The 21,279-nt window shown below is 64.3% G+C and overlaps 5 protein-coding genes across 10 annotated transcripts; 4 read left to right on the forward strand and 1 right to left on the reverse strand.

Annotated features, from left to right (window-relative positions):
* The first annotated feature begins 687 nt into the window (after positions 1-687).
* LOC102101547 (mitochondrial coenzyme A diphosphatase NUDT8) lies at positions 688-2,352 on the forward strand. Its single transcript, XM_014257811.2, has 4 exons — positions 688-896; positions 961-1,093; positions 1,841-1,918; positions 1,993-2,352. Exons 1-4 carry the CDS (start codon positions 688-690, stop codon positions 2,221-2,223), a joined length of 651 nt encoding a protein of 216 aa, XP_014113286.2. The 3' UTR covers positions 2,224-2,352.
* Positions 2,353-2,674: 322 nt separating this feature from the next.
* Positions 2,675-5,180, reverse strand: NDUFV1 (NADH:ubiquinone oxidoreductase core subunit V1). The gene is made up of 10 exons (XM_005529045.3): positions 5,052-5,180; positions 4,884-4,966; positions 4,636-4,806; positions 4,374-4,557; positions 4,102-4,291; positions 3,550-3,762; positions 3,315-3,481; positions 3,158-3,239; positions 2,943-3,088; positions 2,675-2,867 (listed from the first exon to the last, which is right to left on the reverse strand). Exons 1-10 carry the CDS (start codon positions 5,103-5,105, stop codon positions 2,784-2,786), a joined length of 1,374 nt encoding a protein of 457 aa, XP_005529102.1. The 5' UTR covers positions 5,106-5,180; the 3' UTR covers positions 2,675-2,783.
* A 418-nt stretch (positions 5,181-5,598) lies between these two features.
* On the forward strand, positions 5,599-8,029 carry CABP2 (calcium binding protein 2). Of its 4 annotated transcripts, XM_088057269.1 has the most exons (8): positions 5,599-5,856; positions 6,029-6,205; positions 6,321-6,482; positions 6,603-6,633; positions 6,712-6,846; positions 6,918-7,027; positions 7,106-7,253; positions 7,327-7,480. In XM_088057269.1, the coding sequence occupies exons 1-8, from the start codon at positions 5,599-5,601 to the stop codon at positions 7,350-7,352; spliced, it is 1,047 nt and encodes a 348-aa protein (XP_087913395.1). In that variant the 3' UTR covers positions 7,353-7,480. The 4 variants fall into 4 exon arrangements, with proteins under 4 accessions (XP_087913395.1, XP_087913394.1, XP_014113323.2 ...); XM_088057268.1 differs by lacking the exon at positions 6,029-6,205; XM_005529046.3 differs by lacking the exon at positions 5,599-5,856 and having other exon boundaries at positions 6,092-6,205.
* A 572-nt stretch (positions 8,030-8,601) lies between these two features.
* Positions 8,602-9,721, forward strand: CDK2AP2 (cyclin dependent kinase 2 associated protein 2). Its single transcript, XM_005529047.3, has 4 exons — positions 8,602-8,925; positions 9,071-9,171; positions 9,264-9,396; positions 9,510-9,721. Exons 1-4 carry the CDS (start codon positions 8,835-8,837, stop codon positions 9,575-9,577), a joined length of 393 nt encoding a protein of 130 aa, XP_005529104.1. The 5' UTR covers positions 8,602-8,834; the 3' UTR covers positions 9,578-9,721.
* A 273-nt stretch (positions 9,722-9,994) lies between these two features.
* PITPNM1 (phosphatidylinositol transfer protein membrane associated 1) lies at positions 9,995-21,106 on the forward strand. Of its 3 annotated transcripts, XM_005529044.3 has the most exons (24): positions 9,995-10,076; positions 10,623-10,731; positions 11,359-11,573; positions 11,647-11,768; positions 14,059-14,283; positions 14,361-14,675; positions 14,909-15,004; positions 15,111-15,218; positions 15,327-15,388; positions 15,459-15,703; positions 16,201-16,390; positions 16,494-16,601; positions 16,694-16,836; positions 17,065-17,243; positions 17,578-17,748; positions 17,941-18,090; positions 18,190-18,338; positions 18,412-18,522; positions 18,648-18,764; positions 18,968-19,116; positions 19,218-19,367; positions 19,703-19,886; positions 20,133-20,261; positions 20,367-21,105. In XM_005529044.3, the coding sequence occupies exons 2-24, from the start codon at positions 10,654-10,656 to the stop codon at positions 20,631-20,633; spliced, it is 3,663 nt and encodes a 1,220-aa protein (XP_005529101.1). In that variant the 5' UTR covers positions 9,995-10,076; positions 10,623-10,653; the 3' UTR covers positions 20,634-21,105. The 3 variants fall into 3 exon arrangements, with proteins under 3 accessions (XP_005529101.1, XP_087913392.1, XP_087913393.1); XM_088057266.1 differs by lacking the exons at positions 9,995-10,076; positions 17,578-17,748 and having other exon boundaries at positions 10,139-10,731; positions 20,367-21,106; XM_088057267.1 differs by lacking the exons at positions 9,995-10,076; positions 20,133-20,261; positions 20,367-21,105 and having other exon boundaries at positions 10,139-10,731; positions 19,672-19,810.
* The last annotated feature ends 173 nt before the right edge of the window (positions 21,107-21,279 follow it).

Raw genomic sequence — 21,279 nt, forward strand, 5'->3', positions numbered from 1 at the left:
ATTCCCTGGCAACCCCAGGCACCTGGTGACACGGAGGGCCAGTGGCATGTGGGAGCTGTCAGAAGTGGGAGGAATGTGTGCCTGGAAGGGGTTGTTGGACACCTGGAAGGGTCCTTGCAAGGCCCATGGAAGGGGTAGAGGTGAGCCTTGCACACCTGGGCAGAGGTTTGCACACCCAGGGGGGTGTGTAGAGCTGGGAGGCGCGGTCACACAGCTGGTGGGGTCACAGCAAGGGGTCATTGCACATCTGGCGGGGGCTGCTGCACACGTGATGAGGGTTATAGCACAGCTGGAGCAGGACTTGCACAACCGGCAGAGCCGGAGGGTTGTTGCAAAGCTGGAAGGTAGGTCACACACCTGGCAGGAGTTGTTGCACACCTGGTGGAGGCTGCTGCACGGCTGGAACAGGACTTGCACACCTGGCAGGCACATTGCGAAGGTGGGACGTGGGTCACACGCCTGGCGGCGGCTGTCGCGTACCGAACGAGGGCATGGCCAAGCTGGCAGGCGGTTTCAGACCCGGCAGGGGCCGTTCCGCGCCGGCGGAGGCTGTCGTGCACCGGGCCGGACTGCCGCGCCCCCGGGACGGCCGGGCCGGGGCGGGAGCGAGCTCGGTGCGGGGGGCGGTGCCGGTGTCTCCCTGTGTCCCTCCTCCCTCGCCGCTCCTCCCCGCCCCGTGCCGGCGCCATGGCGGGCCCGGGCGGTGCAGGGGACGCGGGGGATGTGCTGAGCGGCGGCAGCGAGCGGCGGTGCCGGGCGCGGCTGGCGGCGGGAGCGGGGGGCGCGGCGGCGGCGGCCGCGGTGCTGGTGCCGCTGTGCTCGGTGCGCGGCCGCCCCGCGCTGCTCTTCACGCTCCGCTCCCGCCGCCTCGCCGGCCCCCACAGCGGCGACGTCAGGTACCGGCGGGGGGAGCGGGCACCGGGGCCGAGCCGGCCCTGACCCCCCCCATCCCTCCCGCAGCTTCCCCGGTGGGCGGCGGGACCCGGCGGACGGGGACGCGGTGGCCACGGCTCTGCGGGAGACGCGGGAGGAGCTGGGGGTGGCGGTGGCACCCAGCAGCGTCTGGGGACAGCTTCGGACACTGCCCGACCGGGTACCGGGGATCGGCGGGGACGAGGGCGTGCGGGGACGAGAGCAAAAGGGCAGGAGGCAGGGACACGGGGATGGGTTCAAGGTGACAGGGAAGGTGGCAGAGTCGTGGGTGACCGGGGAAAGGCAGGAGGGTCATGAGTGACGGGTTTGAGGAGACGGGGATAAGGGTTCTGGTGTGATGGGTTTGGGGTGACAGGGGCACAGGTGACAGGAACAAGGGGTGACAGGGGTGACAAGGCCGCAGGAACACAGAGAAGGGGTTCAGTTGACAGAGACAAAGCAGTAGGGACACAGGTGACAGCAAGAGTTCTGGGTGACAGGGACAAGGCAACAGGGAGATGGGTGACAGTGTACAGGTGACAGAGGGACAGGAACACAGAGGTGAGGGAGGTTGCAGGCAGCAGAGGATTGGAATGACAAGGAAAAGGCAACAGGGTCATGTGTGACAGGTTCAGGGACAGGTCAGGGACACAGGTGATAGGTGTTACAGATGGTGGGGATTCTGGGTGACAGGGAGAGGGCAGCAGGGACAAGGGTGGTGGATTTGGTGTGACAGGGACACAGCTGATGGGTTACAGGTGACAGGGACAGGTCAGCAGGGACACAAGTGACAAGAGTTCTGGGGATTCAAGGCAACAGGTGAGGGAGTGACACACATGATGGGTGCCTGCACTGGGTGCAGGGGGGTCAGGGTGCAGGCACTTGGGGGAGGGGGTGTTACCCTGTCCCTTGCTGACACACCTTCCAGCATGGAATGACCGTGGCACCCGTCGTGGCCAACCTGGGGCCGCTGGAGGCCTTGACACTGAACCCCAACCCTGACGAGGTGAGTGACTCCTCCCCAGGCCCGCTCCCCTTCCCATGGCAGCCGCTCCTGGTCACTGTGGTCTGTGCTGACAGGTGGAGGAGGTGTTCACCCTGCCCCTGGCTCACCTGCTCCGCAAGGAGAACCAGGGCTACACCAACTTCCGTACGGCCAGCGGCTATGGATACACCTTGCCTGTGTTCCTCAACGGCCCCCACAAGGTGTGGGGGCTCACAGCCATCGTCACCGAGCTGACCCTGGAGCTGCTGGTGCCTGGCCGCTACCGCAGGAAGACCCACGTGCCTCCCAGGAAAGACCCGGCCTGAGCGGGGAGCGGCAGGGGGAGGCTGTGGGGTCCCGTGCCTCGGTTCTCCACCCGTGCACGGGGGACACGGCTCTGAGCTCAGCACTGATGTCGCACACTGTGATTCAGTAAAAGCCATGTTTGGAACTGCCCTGGGCTTCGAGTTGTGGAATGTGGCCAGGACAGCTGGTCCCTTGGCACGGGCACAGGAGGAGGGAGGAGTCCTGGTGCCACTGCAGCGGGGACAAGGAGTGTAGGGTCCCCAAGGAGGGGACTGTCTGTCAGTACGTTACAGCCATCGCCTCTGTCCCACCCCCAGCCTCATGGAAATCCAGGATCTCCTCTCTGGGGTATCCAGGCCCCAGCTGTGTGACCCCGTGATCCCTGAGGATCTCCTGCTCCAGGGGCAGCAGGACTCAGAGGCCCTCTGCTTTGTCAGACCCTTCCTACCATTAATATGTCCACAGCAGAGCCTGGGAGCACAGCACCATTTATTGAGGACCCTCTGGAGAACCCTCTGAGTGCTGCCAACACCCCAGAAACCCCTTCCAAGCAGGAGAAGGGAGGTGTGGTGGTGAATCCTTACGCCGACGCCGCTCGGGCTTTGGCCTCGTTGTAGCGCCGCATCCTCTCCTCCAGCTCGGGGCGGAAGTGGCGGATAAGGCCCTGCATGGGGCAGGGGAGTTGGTCAGTGGGGTGGGGGAACGCTGCTGGCCCCTCCAAGCCCTCTGAGCCCCTCACCTGCACGGGCCAGGCTGCACCATCACCCAGGGCACAGATAGTGTGTCCCTCGATCTGCTTGCTGATCTCCCAGAGCGCGTCGATCTCGGCGGCCTGCGCGTCGCCCCGCACAAACCGCGCCATCACCTTGTTCATCCAGTCCACGCCTGTGGGAATTGGGATGGGTCCCTGCAGTGCCCCGCCCCGCAGCCCCTCACCCACGGCCCCCTGCTCACCTTCCCGGCACGGGGTGCACTGCCCACAGCTCTCATGCTTGTAGAACTCGATCAGGCGTGCGATGGCTTTGATGACGTCGGTCTGGGACAAGAGGGAGGGTGAGGAAGGTGAAGGTCCCACCGTGGCTGGGGGAGCCACTGGGGGCCCATCCCTTACCGATTTATCCATGACGATGACGGCGGCCGTGCCCAGCCCGCTCTGTGCCTGCACCAGGGAATCGAAGTCCATCAGCACCGTCTCACACACGGATTTGGGCAGCAGCGGCGTGGAGGAGCCGCCCGGGATGACGGCCAGCAGGTTGTCCCAGCCCCCACGGACACCTCCTGCAGACAGGATGGTCAGGATGGGCAACTCCAGCCCCGCTCTGGCCCGGCTCGGCCACGGCACTCACCGGCGTGTTTCTCGATGAGCTCCTTCAGCGGCACCGACATCTCCTCCTCCACCGTGCAGGGCGTGTTGACGTGCCCCGAGATGTTGAAGAGCTTGGTGCCGGAATTCCGCTCCCGGCCGAAGCTGGCGAACCAGGCACCGCCGCGTCGGCAGATCGTGGGGGCCACCGACACCGTCTCCACGTTGGCCACCGTGGTGGGGCAGCCAAACACACCTGGAAAAACATTGGGAAAAAACTCCTCCCTGTGAGGGTGGTGATGCCCTGGCACAAGTGGCTCAAAGATGCTGTGGCTGCCCCACCCCTGGAAGTGTCCAAGGCCAGGTTCAACAGGGTTTGGAGCAACCTGGGATCACGGTATGTGGCCCATGGAAGCGGGGTGGAATGAGACAGTGTTTTCAGGTCCCCTACAACCCACACCGTTTCATGAAACAGTGGGAGCTCTCAGTGGACATGGTGTTGGCTGTGGTGCTGTCCTCGCAGCAGGACGGTGTCCTGGGGACAGCTGTTTTGGAGTGGCAGCTGGCAATTAAGGACAGAACTGTGGGGCCGTACCCACATCAGCGGGGAAGGGGGGCTTGAGGCGGGGCTTCCCCTGCTTGCCCTCGATGGACTCGATGAGTGCTGTCTCCTCCCCGCAGATGTAGGCGCCGGCTCCGCGCACCACGAACACGTCAAAGGCGTACCCCGACCCGCAGGCATCGCCGCCCAGCAGCCCGGCCTCGTACGCCTCACGGATGGCCACCTGCAGCGGGGCAGCTGCTGAGCCCGGGAGCGCCCCGAGCCACGCCAGGAGCTGTGGGGTGGCTGTGGGGCGCTCCCCCCACCTGCAGGTTGGAGGCCTCGTTGTAGAACTCCCCGCGGATGTAGATGTAGGCGGCACGGGCCCCCATGGCCCGCCCCGCCACCAGGCAGCCCTCCAGCAGCTTGTGCGGGTCGTGCCGCATGATCTCCCGGTCCTTGCAGGTGCCTGGCTCGCCCTCGTCCGCGTTCACCACCAGGTACTTGGGTCTGCGGGCAGCTCACGTCAGGGGGGGCTCCCCCAGGGCGGGGCCGCGGTACCGGAGCTGTGGCCGGTCCTGGTCTCACCTCCCGTCCGGGGGTTTGTTCATGAAGCTCCACTTGAGCCCGGTGGGGAACCCGGCGCCGCCGCGGCCCCGCAGCCCCGAGGTCTTGATCTCGCCGAGGATCCAGTCCACCCCCTTGAGCAGGATCTCCTTCGTCTTGTACCAATCCCCGCGGCGGAGCGCGCCCTGCAGCCTGCGGGCACCGGGCACGGTGGCACCGGGCACGGGGCTCGGCGCACCGGCGCTCCCCGCGCTGCTCCCGCTACTCACCGCCAGTCGTGCCGCCCGTAGAGGTTGGTGAAGATCCGGTCCTCATCCCGCAGCGACCCGAACTGCGTCTTCTTGGGCGCCGTCTGAGGGGGACACACGGATTCAGCACAGGGAGCACCGGGACCCGTCTCGCATGGTCCCGGCGCTCCCCGCCCCATCCCCTCTCACCGAGTAGGAGGCGGCGGACAGGCGCCGTAGCGCCAGCAGCTGCCTGCCGGCCATGGCGGGGGGCACCGGCACCGGGACCGACCACCGTCACCTTCAGCCGCCCCCGCGGTGACGTCAGGGGGAGCGCCGGCGGCGCGGCAGTGACGTCAGGGAGAGAGGCCGGACCGGGGCCTGTTTGGGGGCGGGGCCGCGCGGAGGGGGCGGGGCCAGAGCAGGGGGCGCGCTCGCAAGGCGGGCTCGTGGCCCCGGAGGGGGCGTGGCCTCGCTGGCGGCGCACCGGCCCGTGCCCCCCGCCCGGGCCCGGCTCGGGTTTCGGCGCTGAAACCGGAGCCCCCCCGCCCGCCCCACCCGGAGCCCCCCGGGGCGCCCCGCTCCTCCCTCCCAGCGCCCCGGGGGGGCGCTGCGCTCCACCCGGTCTCCGGGCGACACGGCGGGCCCCGGGGAGAGCGGTGGCCTCGTCCCTGCGAGGGACGAGCGCAGGTTCGGGAAGATCTGGTTTCCTCCTGTTCGGTCCCGGTGGTGGGGAGAAGGAGCAGGAGCGGGCGGAATGTTCTTCCTCTTCCGCGGGCCGCAGCGGCGCGGCGCTGGCAGCCCCGCGCCCCCCATCTGCCGGGGCACCCCCCGGCACCACGGCCCTGGCCGGAGGGGTGCCCGCGGCTCCCGCCCGGCCCCTCGGCTCAGGCGTCCCGGCAGCGCCGGCGCTGCTGGGAGCCGGGGAAGATTAAACCGTAGTGGTGCGTCCCCCGTGGAGCGTCAGTGGGCTGCCGAAGAGCCGGGGTCCCGGCCGCCCCCTGCTTTTGGGCAGGTAACCGGCAGCGGGGACAGGGCAGGGGCACGGTGGGTACCGGGGATCCTGCGTGCCCTCGCAGGGAGGCTGCGAGACTGGGGAACAGCTGGGCGGCTGCCCACATCTGGAGCAGGGCGGCCGAGCGGGGAATAATCCGGAGGATTATGCACGCGGGCGCGGCACCCACCCCCCCGCGCCTGCCCTGCATATCCCCAGATATTCCATAAAAACCTCAAATCCCCGGTGGCAGCCCCACGGTCTGCGCCAGCCAGCCCCCCCCACCCGGGGCCAGGCATGTCCTGCGGCGCGGGGGCAGCCCCCAGCCATGGGCAACTGCACCAAGACCCCTGAGCGGCGGCTCCCCAAGGTAGGGCAGGGCTGCGATACCCCGCGGGGCAGCGGGAGGAGGAGGAGGAGGAGGAGGAGGAGGAGGGGGTCCCTGCTTGGCCCCCCCTCGCCGCTGATGCCTGCTCCACCCGCAGGATGGGAAGCCGCGCTCGGGCGCTCCAGGCTCCGGCGCAGAGGACCCCGAGGACGTGCTGGACGCGGCGCAAACCCCCCCGATGCAGGGATACTCGGTGCTGCAGGGGCTGGTGGGGCCGGCCTGCATCTTCCTGCGGCAGAGCATCGCCATCACCCAACGGGTACGCGACCGTCCCCTCCCCGTGTGCTGCCTGCGCTCCCGGGGGACTTAGGGCAGAATCCCGGTAGGATTGCCGGGAGTAGGACCCCTCCTTCGTCTCTTCCCGTTTTCTCTTCCCCAGGACCGGGAGCTGCGGCCCGAGGAGATTGAAGGTGAGGCGCTGGGGAGGGGGTCCTGCTCAGGTGGGTGGCGGTGCCGGGGTGCCGGTGGTGACGCTGTGGTGTCCCCAGAGCTGAAGCAGGCATTCCGGGAGTTTGACAAGGACCACGATGGCTACATCAGCTACAAGGACCTGGGCGAGTGCATGCGGACCATGGGTTACATGCCCACGGAGATGGAGCTCATCGAGCTGTCCCAGCAGATCAGTACGTGGTGGGGCAGCCGGTCCCCTTCAATCCCTGCCCCATGCCCTGCTGACACCCCTCTCCTGCCACAGCCGGGGGCAAGGTGGATTTTGATGATTTCGTGGAGCTGATGGGCCCCAAGATGCTGGCGGAGACGGCGGATATGATTGGGATCAAGGAGCTGCGTGATGCCTTCCGTGAGGTACGGGGACGGCGGGGACGGGCAGGTAGGCTTCCAGCATGCCAGGGGTGGCCGGTGGCAACAGGACCTTGTCTGTAGTTTGACACCAATGGGGACGGACAGATCAGCATGGCAGAGCTGCGGGAGGCCATGCGCAAGCTCCTGGGGCAGCAGCTCAACTATCGGGAGGTGGATGAGATCCTCAAGGACGTGGATCTCAATGGCGATGGCCTGGTGGACTTTGAAGGTAGGAGCAGGGAAAGGGCCAGGAGAGCCTCCAGGGACAGCTGGGATGTTCCATGTGTGTTTTCCTCCGGCAGAGTTTGTGCGGATGATGTCGCGCTGAGAGCCGTATCTGCCAATGCGGGACCCAAGCCCCCCGTGCCTTACGAAGAGGAGGGGGCCACAGAGGGACCCCCAGGTCCAGGGGCTGGGGCAGTGCTGGCACAGCGGTGCCTATGCCTGGGGTGAGGCCGGGTGCCGGAGCTGCTCCGGTGCTGAGGTCTGACCGTGGTGGGAGGCACCGGGGCTAAAGTCGGGACCCTTTTCGGCACAGGCTCAGCCGAGCTTCGACCACTCTCGCTCTCACCTCTGCTCTCTCCCTGCATCATCCCCCTTCCCACCCGGACCTCATCCTAAAAGTCACACCATCGTGGTCCCCTCTCCTTCAGCTGTGCCCCATCCCTGCTGCTCATCTCTCCAGCCTCCATTCCCACTCTGGGTACCACACTGAGCCTCTCAGGCTCCCTCCAGACCATGTTTAATATGGACTGCACAGCAAAACCCTCCCCGTCACCATGGTTTGAGCTCAGACCTACCCCAGACCCACCTAGGGTGAGGCATCCCCCCCTTTTGGGGCTGGTACAGACCCTCATGGGTGTTTTGGCAGCCTCCAGCACAAGGGAGATTCCTGGCAGCCCAGCCAGGAGCCCCTCAAAGAGAAAAATGAAGCATTACTGGGTAGAAGGGCCTCAGTCATCTGCAGGCAGGGCTGCTGCAGGTACCCTCCCTGCCCTGGCTGCAGTTTTGGGGCCAATTTTGCCCTTTCGAAATGATAAAATTCTCTCTACAGACTTCTGTTTTGTGTTTTATGCTGTTTTCAAAAGTTTTATTCGTGATAGTGCCATCCACTGGTATCCCCCCAAAATCCTGGACTCCCTGGACTGTGTCTCACGGGAGCCTCGCAGAGAACCGGGCACTCTCTCACCTGTGCGGGCACAGGGCTCCGGCGAATGCACGGCCGGCGGGTGGGGCCGGTTCCCGGGACGGGCGGCAGCGATGATCCCCAAAGTCCGGGCCGGGGTTCACGCCCACAGAGTCAGGACGCCCTGACCGGCTCGGGGCTGTGGGGTGACACGGGTTCCTTGGCGGTGGGGGGAGCGCGGCGGTGCCGGTGGTGCCTCCCGGTGCCCCCCGAGGCGGCGCCGCAGAGCCCCCAGCGAGGGGGCGTGGCCTACACAGGAGTCACGTGTTCGGAGAGGCACCGAGGGGGCGGGGCCGACGCCGCGTGTCTCCACGGTGACCGGCCAGCGGGCGCGCGGCGGCGTAATGACGTCGCGCTCGTGACGCGCCTGCGTCATCACCGCGAGCGCCGGCGGCGGCGGAGGGGGGAGAGACCCGGGTCAGGCCGGGGCCGCGCAGCGCTACCGGGAACCGGGGCCGCCGCGCTCCGCTCCGGTTCCCGGCTTCCTGCCGGGCCGAGCGGGGCCGAGCTGAGCTGAAGAGAGGCGGGCACCGGCGATATAACCGGCGGGGCGAGCGCGGGGGCCGCACGCCGACCCCCGCCGCGGGGCTCCAGGGATCCGGGAGCGGCGGGCGGCCGTCGGGGATGTCCTACAAGCCCATCGCTCCCGCCCCCGCTACCCCCGGAGCCGCCAGCGCCAGCCCCGCCCCGCCGGGGCCTGGGGCACCTTCCGCCGGTGAGAGAACCCCGCGGTAACCGGGGGGCACCGGGAGCGGAGAGGGACCGGAGGGATGGAGGGTGGTAGCCCGGGAAGGGATGGTACCGGATGAGGGAGGTAACGAGGAAGGGGGAGTGCGGCCGTGACTCTCGGTTTCCCGCAGCCACGAGTGTCCCGTCGCCCTCCGGTTCCGTCCCTGGCGCCGCCGCCCCTTTCCGGCCGCTCTTCAATGACTTCGGGCCGCCGTCCATGGGCTACGTGCAGGTGAGGCGCGGGGCCGGGGCCGGCGGGGCCGGGCGCGGCGGCGGGGATGGCCCCCAGCCCCTCCGTCCCTACGTGTCCCCCTGTTCCCGCAGGCTATGAAGCCCCCCGGGGCGCAGGGCTCGCAGAGCACCTACACCGACCTGCTCTCGGTCATCGAGGAGATGGGGAAGGAGATCCGGCCCACCTACGCCGGCAGCAAGAGCGCCATGGAGCGGCTGAAGCGGGGTAGGGGCAGGGGGTGGAACCGGGCGGCCGCGGGGCTGCGCCCCCGAGGCTCCCCAGCCCCTCGGGGAGCGACTGGAGGGTGATTGGAGGTGTCCCTGTGCTTCTCCCCGCAGGGATCATCCACGCCCGGGCGCTGGTCAGGGAGTGCCTGGCAGAGACAGAGCGAAACGCCCGCACGTAACGGCAGCTGCCACCCGGGACCCCCCGGGACCTCCCGGTGGTGGCGGCGGGGGCGGGGGGGCCGCCGTGCTGCCCGAGCCCCCCCTCCCCGCGCTCTCCGCTCTTTATAAATGCGTGTTTTTATAAATAAAGGACAATGTTGGGACTTAGCCTCGGTGTGTCCCGCGCGGGGGTGGGTCCCGATGGCGATGGTGGGACGCGGGGTAGAGCTCGGGGGGTCGGGGAAGGGTTTGGAGCCGCGCTGGTGGGTGTCCCGGAGCTGAGAGGTGCAGGAGTGATCAAACCACTCGTTGATGACTTTAAAAAGTGGCTTTTTAAATAAAACACCGGGGTTTTCCGGGGGCGGCGGTGCCGGTACACGCGGAGCGCCCGTGAGTGGCGCTCGCTGCCTTCCGCTCTCTGACGTCACGGGCCCCCCCCTCACCTCCCTACGTCACGGCTGTCGCCGTGGGAACGGGCTGTGATGTCACGATCCGAGGGGCCGGTGCAGAGCGGCGCAGGTTCGGTGGGGCCGGGGGACGGCGGGGACCGGGCGGGCGGGGGGGAGTGGAGGGGGCCGCGTTGCCATGGCAACGGAGCCGAGCCGAGTGGGGCCGAGCCGGGCCGAACCCGGGGCCCAGGGGGGCCGAGCGGTACCGGACTGAGCCGAACGTGGGACCGAGCCGGGCCGAACCCGGGGCCGAGGGGGGCCGGGTGGTACCAGACTGAACCGAACCGGGAGCCGAGCGGTACCGGACTCCGCCGAACCCGGGTCCGAGTCTTTCCGAGCCGGGCCGAACCTGGGGCCGAGCGGTGACGGGCGGTACCGGACTCAGCCGAGCGTGGTGCCGAGCCGGGTCCGACCCGGGACCGAGCGCAGCCGAGCGGTACCGGACTGAACCGAACCCGGAGCCGAGCGGTGCCGGACTCAGTCGAACCTGGGGGCGGAGCGGCTCCGAGACGGGCTAAACCCGGGTCGAGCGGTACCGGGCTGAGCTGAGTGTGCCCCGAGCGGTTGTGAAGGGGTGCCGAAGCGGCCCGGTCCGGTGTAACGGAAGCCCCCTCAGGAGCTGCCCCCCGCTGTGCCCCGCCGCCGCCATGCTGATCAAGGAGTACCACATCCTGCTGCCCATGAGCCTGGAGGAGTACCAGGTGGCCCAGCTGTACATGATCCAGGTGGGGATGTGGGGCTGAGCATGAGGGCCTGGGGGAGCTGCGGGGCTGAGCGGGGCACGCTGGGGTTGCAGGGGTCTGGGGGATGAGCCTGGGGGCTTCACGGGTCTGCGGTTTGTGGGGCTGAGCCTGAGGGATGTGGGGTCCAAGTGCCAAGAGTGAGCGGGTGCACAGGGCTGTGGGGCTGGGTATGCGGAGCTGGAGGGGTGCAGGGGTCTGGGGACTGAGACTGAGGGGGTGCAGGGGGCTGAGAGAGGTTGGAGATTGTAGTCTGAGGGGAGTAGAGGGCTGTGAGGAAGCATGAACCGTGCAGGGGCTGAGCCTGGGGGTGCACAGGGGGCTTTGAGGCTGATGATGGGGTGCTGGAGGGAGCAAGGGGGCTGTAGGGCTGAGCATGGAGCCTGGAGGGGTATGGGGGGCCCTGAGGCTGATCCCAAGGGACTGGCAGGTTGCAGGGTTGTCACTGAGGCTTCAGCTGGGTTTGGGACCACGGGGCCAAGCAGGGGGTCCTGTGAACAGGTGTGGAGCTGGGGATGCCAACACGTAGGGACAGGAGTGTTCAGGGATCCTGGGCGCCCATGGGCATCTGGGGTCTTGGAGAGGCTGCACTGAGCCATCATCTCTGTGCAGAAGAAGAGCCGTGAGGAGTCGAGTGGCGAGGGCAGTGGCGTGGAGATCCTGGCCAACCGACCCTACAGCGATGGCCCCGGGGGCAGTGGCCAGTACACCCACAAGATCTACCATGTCGGCTCCCACATCCCCAGCTGGTTCCGGGCACTGCTCCCCAAAGCCGCGCTCCAGGTGGAAGAGGAGTCCTGGAATGCTTATCCCTACACACGCACCAGGTGGGAGCTGGGAGGCGGCGGGGTGGGTTGCAGGACTGGCCATGCCCCTAGGCTCAGTCCTGTGCCCCTCCAGGTACACATGTCCCTTTGTGGAGAAGTTTTCCATTGAGATCGAGACGTACTACCGCCCAGATGCAGGGCAGCAGACCAACATCTTCAACCTGAGTGCGGCGGAGAAGAGGCAGAGGATTTTGGGTGGGTATGGCTGGCTTGGGGAGCTGGGCAGGACACTGTGGCTGCTGGGATTCCCACATAGTGCTTCTGGGATGGGTGTGTGCTTGTGATGGGGCCTTAGGGGCTCAACTTCACTCTCCTTGCTGGTCCTCGTGTTTCAGGGATGCTGGAAGGAAAGAGCTCCCTGGATCCTGAGCTCCCTGCCTCAGGCTCCCTTCTCCGAGTTCCTTGCCTGCTCCCTCTCAGCACTGCTGAATTCAGTTCCGCATTAAAGATATTTTCAGGGACGGTTTTGTCCTCTGCCTCTTCCCTTGCCTCTATTTCTGTTTGTAGCTTCTCCTTCCTAGTGCCAGCCTGCTCCCCTCTCCTTCCATGTCCCAGCCTTGTTCTGAATGGATTTGCCTTGTCAGTCTCTCCTGGTGTACATGGCAGCCCACACCTGGGTCCTGTGAGGTGTTTTGGATCAGCTGGAGCAGGGAGAGCTGGGAAAGCATGTCCTTATTTTCCCACTCCCTGCCCTGCTTCCCCTCTCCCCCAGGGCTTTGCTCCAGATCGTGCTCTGGCTCCTTTCCAGGGGGACTGGTGGGCAGAACTGGGAGCTTGGGGTGGGATTCTTCCCTCTCCAGCGGGTTCCCGTTCCCAGTGGTGTGGACATGGTCAGTTCAGGCGCCAGAGCGTGGAGTGTGACGTGCTGCCTCTTAAAATGGAGGCCCAAAATAGGCACTCGGAGGAAATGATTCATCTGACCTATTTCTCTCCCCGTCTCTTGCGGCACTGGGGATGTCCGGCCGGGATACTGATAGCTTGGACCTGGGGGCAGGAATTCTGCCCCTAATGTCCCCAGGAAGCAACCAGGCCCAAGCAGACGGCATCAGGGCATGGCTCCATGCCCACTGCCTGGTTTTCCACTCTAGTGCCTTGGGCATTCCACAGGGCACTCAGCATCTCCAGTGTCTGCTGCTTTCCACAGGGAGAAGGGTTGAGGTGGGACCAGCCCCAGTGTGGATCCCGCTGGGATTTTCTCTGCCCTGGTGTCCTGTAGCACCGACAGATTTAAACCCCTCTCATGTTTCAAAGGGCAGTGGAAAAACATGGTCTGGGTGATCTGCTGCTTCCTTGGCAGCTTTCTCCCAGTGGCAAAAGCAAAGGGAGTTGGATTGTGACGGGAATGACACTGCCAGGAGCTGCTTGGGGACAGCAGGTTCTATCCCAGCTCTTTGCTGCTGTTATCCAAGATGCTTGGCATCATGCTGTGCATTGCATCATTTTTGTGGATTCAGGGCATCTCTAGTTTTCTTTTCTCCCTTTTTTTCAGCCCAAGCTGGAGGAAGAGAGGGTGCTAGCACCTTGGGGATATCAAGGGGGGCAAAGAAATGCAGGGCTTGGCACAACCTGGGAATGAGGACAGTGCTGTGGGACAGTGGGGTGCCCTGGGATCTCCCAGACCATGACCTGGAGACAGGGCTGGAAAAGCCAAATTCTAGGAGATTTTATGCTGGATTGAGCCCAAATGACTGTTGGATCATGTTTTCCTGGGTGTCATTCAGGAGCCTCCCTCTGGTCTTGGGAGGTCATCCTCATTTGTGGGGATGTGTCACCCTCATTTTGGGAGATGTCACCTTTGTTTGGGTTCATTGCCCTCCCCCACCCAGCTCTCCGGAGACTTCTGTGTCATGTGGTGGTTTTGCTGTGCCCTGGTTTTGGGGGACCCTTGGGATTCTGGGGGGGGGCGGAGCTGTGAGCTGTGCTGAGCTGCCCCATGAGCTGTCCCCATCCTCAGCCCCCATGTCCCCCAGAGTGGCCAGGATCACTCTGCCTCCCTGTGCTTCCTGGGGTGCCAGACTGGGATCCCACGTGGGCACAGGGCTGTCTTTGGCTGCACCAAATATGTCTGTGATGTTCCTGCCGTGGGATTTTATGTGTTCTGTTAGGAAATCCTTCCCTGTGAGGGTGGTGAGGCCCTGGCACAGGTTGCCCAGAGAAACTGCAGATGCTCCATCCCTGGAAGTGTCCAAGGCCAGGTTGGATGGGGCTTGGAGAAACTTGGGATAGTGGTAGGTGTCCCTGCCTGTGGCAGGGAGTTGAATGAGATGATCCATAAGGTCCCTTCCAACTAAAACCATTCCAGGATTCTACGATTCTAGAACACCAAGATTTTAGAATTCTAGGACAGAGAGTTTTTGCTGCCAGCTGTGTTGGATGCATGGCTCACGGGAATAATTTGACCTGATTTTTGTCCCTTTTTCCTTGTTTTCCTACCTGTGCCCCCTTGCCAAGCGCTGTGGGGTGACAAGCACCATTCCCCCCACAGACACCATTGACATTGTGCGTGATCCCATCTCCCCCGGGGAATACAAGCCCGAGGAGGATCCCAAACTCTACCACTCATCCAAGACGGGCCGGGGGCCGCTGGGGGATGACTGGCTGGAGGCAGCAGCGGCCAGCGGGCCCCTGATGTGCGCCTACAAACTCTGCAAGGTGGAGTTCCGATACTGGGGGATGCAGTCCAAGATAGAGCAGTTCATCCACGACGTGGGTGAGTTTGGACCCGTGGGTTGCTGGAGGGTCATTTGGGCAGCCGTGGGGTCACACTGGACTCACTTCTTCCCGCAGGTTTGAGGAAGGTGATGCTGCGTGCCCACCGCCAAGCCTGGTGCTGGCAGGATGAGTGGACAGACCTGACGATGGAGGATATCCGGCAGCTGGAGGAGGAGACGGCGCGAATGCTGGCACAGAAGATGGCCAAGTGTGGCGAGGGCGAGGAGCCGCCTGCAGCTGGGATCAGCCCCGAGGGGCAGCCGGAGCCAGATGGTCCTGGTGGGCAGGAGGAAGCGGAGCTGCAGGTGGGGGCCAATACCCCCTCTGATGATACCTTTGCCAAGCAGTGGTCCACCTCTTCTCGGTCTTCCTACTCTTCCCAGCATGGAGGTGAGAGACCAGGTCCTGTGTGGTTATGTCCTGGATGCTGCAGTTCTCCATAGCAGATGTGTCAGGGGACTGTTTTGCCTGGCTTGGGTCTCCTGGGATGGGGCTCTGGGTGACCCAGGGATTGCCCCAGATCTCCCTGGGGGATCTGCATCCAGGACCAAGGGGGAGCTGTGGGGTGGGAGCGGGGGTCTCTCTGCAGGGGGCTGTGAGTGCTGACCCCCCATGGGTGGCAGGGGGTGTGTCTCCTCAGAGCCTGTCGGAGTGGCGGATGCAGAACATTGCCCGGGACTCGGAGAACAGCTCTGAAGAGGAATTTTTCGATGCCCACGGTACTGGAACCATCTCAGAACAGGCAGGGTGTGGGCAAGGGCGTCTGGGATGGGCATGCAGGCACAGGGATGTCCCCCCACCCACGCTTCCTTACTGCCTCTGCAGAGGATCTGTCTGACAGTGACGAGGTCTTTGCCAAGGAGATGACCAAGTGGAGCTCCAACGACTTCTTGGACACGCTTGAGCGACCAGCAGAGCTGGACGAGGCACTGGGTGAGTGCTGGGGGTGCTCTGGCCCCAAATCTTGGGGTGGGTGTCCTGGGAGGGGCCTGATTCCCACTTGGAGAACCCAGCTGCCTCACCAGGGCTGTGTGCTCACAGGGGATGGAGCCAGTGCCACCAAGGGGGACGGTGAAGGACTGGGGACATCCAGCTTCCCTGAGGTGCGTGTCCCCTCCCTTGGGCCTTGCCCTCCTGCTGTGCCCCACAACTTGACTTCTCTCCTTCCTGCAGGGTGGCACGGCAGAGAGCACGGGGCAGATGTGCCGGATCCACGCGCTCTTCCTCATCCTCCACAGCGGGAACATCCTGGATCAGGGAGCGGGCGAGCCGGGCTCCAAGCAGGCAGATGTGCAGACACTGGCAGCCACCTTTGATGCTGTCACCCGCGTCCACTTTCCCGAGGCACTGGGACATGTGGCCCTGCGTCTGGTGCCCTGCCCGCCCATCTGTGCTGCAGCCTATGCCCTTGTCTCCAAGTATGGATTCCTTCTGGGAAAGCAGGGGGCTGGGGAGCTGGTATCCTTGGAGAGGGGACTTCGCTTCTGGTGGGATATTAAGGACTGGGGAGGGGATGGGGGTTAGCTCCTGGTGCAGCATCTTGGGGCAAGCAAGTGTTGTGTGGTGAGATGGGATGGGATACATATAATTCCTGGTGTGGTATCCCAGGGCATGCAGGTGTTTTGTTGTGGGGTGGAATGGGATGGGATAGGATGGGGATAACTCCTCATGCAGCATCCTGGGTTGAGCAAGCATTGTGCAGAGAGATGGGGACATCAGGCAGCATGGAATGGCATGGAATTGGATGGGATCGGGATAACTCCAGATACAGCATCCTGGGTGAGCAAGTGTCTTGTGGTAGGAGGGAACAGGATGGGGATTACTCCTGGTGCAGCATCCTGGGGTGAACCAGTACCGTGTGGTGGGATGAGGACATCAGTAGTGTCCCGTTCATTCTTTGCCGTGTCCCCCTCAGGCTCAGCCCCTACAGCCATGACAGGGACAGCCTGTCCAGCAGCCAGGACCACATCCCATTGGCAGCGCTCCCGCTGCTGGCCACCTCCTCAGGGACCTACCAGCACGCCGTGGGCACTGTCATCACCCGTGCCAACCAGGCCTACGCAGCCTTCCTGCACTCCGGAGAGGGCACTGGCTTCTGCGGCCAGGTGAGGTGGAATCTGGGGGTAAGCTTGGCTCTGGAGTCCAGCTGTGACCCTGCATGGAAGGTTTGGGGGTGTCACCCTCCTTGTGGATCTGTGGTCTCTGCAGGTGGTGCTGCTGGGGGACTGCGTGGGCGGCATCCTGGGATTCGATGCCCTCTGTCAGAGCCGGGTGGGCTTAGGGGGCAGCCGGAGCAGCAGCCGCCGTGGCAGCCTGGTGAGTGCTTTCATCCTAACACCCCTTGTGAAGGGTTTGGGGGTGCACTGGGGGCTCCATGGGGTCTGGGTGTTTGCTGCCTCTTCCTGCAGAGCATGGAGCCCATCTCCCCGGAGCAGTGTGGTGGCCTGGACCCGCTGGCTGATGGGACAGAGGGAGTGTCGGTGTTGGGCCAGGCCAGCCCTGAGCCATCAGGGACACAGGGGGACAGCCAACAGCACAGTTCCACATGCAGGTGAGCCCAAGGGGCTATCTTGTGCTTTATGGAAAGAGTGCAATTCCCGTCTACTCCAGGCTGGGAAGGAGCATTTCATGGAGGCTAGCATGAAATGTAGCCTCAGGGAGGATCTTGCTGGAGCCCTCTCTGGGATAACGGGGCCACACCAGGCACAGCTTTGCCTTCAGGATGGTGGGAATGCAATGTTGCCATCCCTCCCCGTGCCCACTGTCTCTGCTGTCCCAGCCTGCAGGCCAGCGAGGCTCCACTGGAGGCAGAGGCGCCCCGGAGCAGCGCTGTGGCGCTGGATGGGGCGGAGGGTGCCAGCACCCGCCTCGAATTTAAGGTATCCGGCTTCTTCCTCTTCGGTTCCCCACTGGGGCTGGTGCTCGCACTGCGCAAGACCGTCATGCCTGCTCTGGATGGTGAGGATGCCCACCTGGCACAGTGCCAGCCCCTGACCCTCCCTGCAGGGCTCAAGTCCCTGAGTTGTGCTCACCCAACAAGCCTGAGCTCCTCAGGACCACCCCAGAGAGCCCTGCTTGGGTTTGAGCCCCTCACATGCCCAGCCCTGGCTGTGTGGGAGTTGGTGGGTGGCTGAGTATCCCTGCTCTGTGCCAGCCTCAGCCCATCTCTGGTGCCCCAGATTTCCCTCTCTAGCCTTTCCTGTTGCTGTGTCCTGCTTTACCCCTCCCGGGTGTTTTGCTCCTGGTGCCCCCCAGCCCTCATGAGCTCCCCTGACCCTGCTCTGTGCTGCAGTGGCCCAGCTGCGTCCTGCCTGCGAGCAAATCTACAACCTCTTCCATGCCGCCGATCCCTGTGCCTCCCGCCTGGAGCCCCTCCTGGCCAAGGCCTTCCATGCTGTGCCCCCGCTCAGCGTGCCCCGATACCAGAAGTATCCCCTGGGTGATGGCACCTCGTCCCTGTTGGGTGAGCAGGTTCCCACCACGCTGGTGCCAGGCATACTGGGGCCACTTCAGGGTACCTGGAGAACCCACATGCTGGCTGGGTGAGGGTAGAGGGATGTGCAAGCCCTTCCCGCTGTGGCTCTACTGGAGGGGTGTCCTGGGGTGGTGGGTATCCCCAGGGGCTCTGGGTGTGCTTACCCAGCTCTCTCTTCAGCGGAGGCCCTGCAGACACACTCTGCCCTGTTCCTGCCCAAAGTGGATGTGGCTGCTCCTCCTACCCCTACTGGCAGCTTTGGGGGCTTCTGGAAGGGCAGTGAGCCAGCAGAGCCCCCCACTCCTGCCAGCACCAGCGAGGTTGTCAAGAGTAAGTGTCATCCCCACCCACCCCATCCCATGTGGGCACCTCAGGCTGCACAACCGGGGATGAGGTCTGGAAAAGGCTTCATTCCTGCTCTCCCTGCAGTCCTGGAGCGCTGGTGGGGCCCAAAGCGCATCGACTACTCTCTGTACTGCCCCGATGCCCTGACTGCCTTCCCCACCATCACCCTGCCCCACCTCTTCCACGCCAGCTACTGGGAATCCTCCGACGTGGTGGCCTTCATCCTGCGCCAGGTATGGTGGGCACAGTGGGGTGGGTGGCAAGCCGGGGCTGGCGGAGGCTTAGCCAGCACTGTGCTGTCGGCAGGTGATGGAGAAAGAGGGGCCACAGCCTGCAGAGAGTGAGGAGAGCTCCATCTACAGCCCCGCCATCCCTCGGGAGAAGTGGCAGCGCAAGCGCACCCAAGTGAAGATCCGGGTATGTGGCCAGTGGGAGGCCTCCTGAGGTGTTGTGGGTTCTGGGACAATCCCACAGCCCAGTGGTGTCCTGGTGGCACCTCAGGAGCTCCCCCAGGAGCTGCTGAACACCCCGTGTTCCTGCAGAATGTGACGGCCAACCACCGTGCCTGTGATGTGATCGTGTGCGAGGGCAAAGCGCAGGTCCTCAGCGGGCGCTTCATGTACGGACCCCTGGATGTGGTGACACTGACTGGAGAGAAGGTATTGCCAGGCTTGGGGCCACCAGGACCCCTCAAAACAGGGTGGGGGTGTCCAGGACCAGGCATGGGGCTGGTGTCACCCACAGCAGGGGAAGGATGTGGTTAACAGGACACTGTGTGGGATGGCAGGAGGAGGTTGTAATGACTTGAAGGGACACAGCAGGATGTGGGGTCCAGCCCATGCTCAGCCCGTTTCCCTCTCAGGTGGACATCTACATCATGACGCAGCCGCTGTCAGGGAAGTGGCTGTACTATGGCACTGAGGTGACAAGTGGCAGCGGACGCCTGACCTTCACCATCCCTCCAGACAAGGCTCTGGCCATTGGGATCTACCCTGTGCGCATGGTGGTCAGGTGAGGTGTTGCCTCAGTTTCTCCTCCAGCCCTTTTGGCAGAGCTATACCCACTTCCCTGGCAGCACAGCTGGTGCTGAGCCACCACCTGTGCCTTTGCAGAGGGGACCACAGCTATGCCGAGGCCTACCTGACTGTGGTGGCCCGTGGCACCGAGTCTGTTGTGTTCAGCATTGATGGCTCCTTCACCGCAAGCGTCTCCATCATGGGCAGTGACCCCAAAGTGCGGGCAGGGGCTGTGGATGTTGTAAGGTGGGTGTCCTTCAATTAGAGAGTCAGTCTCCCCATCTTTCATGGTGTGACAACTCAGTTGGGAGATGTCAGGGCAGGGACAAGGGGGAGGGTATTCCACCACTCGCTTGCCTCCAGCACATCATCTCTATGCTGGTGCCCTGTTGTGGAAAATAATCCTCTCAGAGTTTGGATGTGGTCCCCACAGCTCTGCTATGCCTTCTCCTTGAAAAAATCCCTGGGAGCAGGGAGGCTTTGGAGGTGGCACCCACACATGCTGTATTGGGAGATCCCAGCTTCCCACAGCAGGACTGTCTCCACACAGGCTCCTGGCAGCCACCCATGTCCCCTCCTAGGCACTGGCAGGACTCGGGGTACATGATCATCTACGTGACAGGGCGCCCCGACATGCAGAAGCACCGCGTGGTGGCCTGGCTCTCCCAGCACAACTTCCCCCACGGTGCTGTCTCCTTCTGTGACGGGCTCACCCACGACCCGCTGCGCCAGAAAGCCGCCTTCCTGCAGAGCCTGCGCACCGAGGTGGGGATGGGGGTGCTGCTGGGACACAGGGCTGGTGATGGGGTGGTGTGGGCTGTGCTGAATCCCGTGCACTTCTGCATCGTGGCAGAGATGCTGGGAGCTGAATTGCACTGCCATGGCAGAGCTGGAAGCTTCTCAGGACAGCTCCCTGCCATCCCTCTTAACGTGAGGATGTCCCAGCCCCTGGGGGTGGCTGTCCCTATGGGAAGGGGTGTTCCCTGCCCTAATGCTCTTGTCCCTGGGCAGGCAGAGATCTCCATAGTTGCTGGCTATGGCTCCACCAAGGACGTCTCCGTCTACAGCTCACTGGGACTTACCCCAGCACACATCTACATAGTGGGACGGGCCGTCAAGAAGTTCCACAACCAGTGCCAGGTATGGTGGTGGCAGGGCTGGGGACAGCCTGGGGATGCAGGGGACAAGGGCTGACCTCACCAGCCGGCCGTGGCCACCGCCTGAGGCTGTCTGTGTGTCCTGCAGTTCCTCTCCGAGGGTTATGTTGCCCATCTGGCCCAGCTGGAAGCCGCAGCCCTGGCCAACTCCCCCAAGGGCCCCCCACGACCTGTGCTGGGGAAAGGCACCTATGGCTGCCCGGCGCCTGTCGACTTCCTGCGGAAGCAGAGCCAGCTGCTGCGCTCCCGCGGCTCCAGCCAGGCAGAGCGGGATGGGGGGCCCCCCTCAGCACCCCCTGGCTTGTCCCGGACCAAGCCCCGCAGTGTCAGCCTCAAGCTGGAGGGTGAGGAGTGAGGGTGGCACGGCCACGTCCCCCCCCTCCACCACATCCCTGATTTCCCAGCAAGGAGCACCTGGGGACAGAGCCAGTGCTGGGCCATGAGGCCATAGGAAGAAGAGGCTGCTGGGTCCCCTGAGATTGGGGGGTGCTGGGAGATGGCTCAGAGCCCCCCAGAGGACCAGAGTGATCCCCTCAGGGCTGAGCCACCCTGGGTCCTCCCTGTTGCCCCCAGCCCTGTCCCCTCTGGTCCTTTGAGGCAGTTGGGCAGTGCCCAGTGGGGTCTGCACCCCAGGGTCATTATCCCTGTGCAGAACTGGGGGCTGTGGCTGTGCCCCAGTGCGAGTGGCACCTCCCCACCTATTTATTTCCATCCGGTGTCGCGGGGCAGGGCTGGGTTGGGGTTCCAGAGCGGTTCCTCTGTTCCCCCCCCTTTCGTTTCGGTGTTGAATAAAGAGATGTTATGACAAGGTGCCAGCACCCATGGGTCTGCTCTTTGCTTGTGGCAGCAAGGTTCCCACTGACTGGGAAAGTCCTTGGGAGCCTCCAGGGACACCATGTCCCACAGGGAGATGGCTGTGGGACACAGCAGTTGGGTCACAAGCAATTTAGGACAGGAAAAGGGCCTGGGGTGTGTGGGCTATGCCGATACCCTCCCCATCT

This window comes from Pseudopodoces humilis, chromosome 7 (assembly GCF_049639895.1).
Source record: "Pseudopodoces humilis isolate 2021_Gansu_Grassland_sample_001 chromosome 7, ASM4963989v1, whole genome shotgun sequence".
In the NCBI taxonomy this organism is placed as follows: Eukaryota; Metazoa; Chordata; class Aves; order Passeriformes; family Paridae; genus Pseudopodoces; species Pseudopodoces humilis.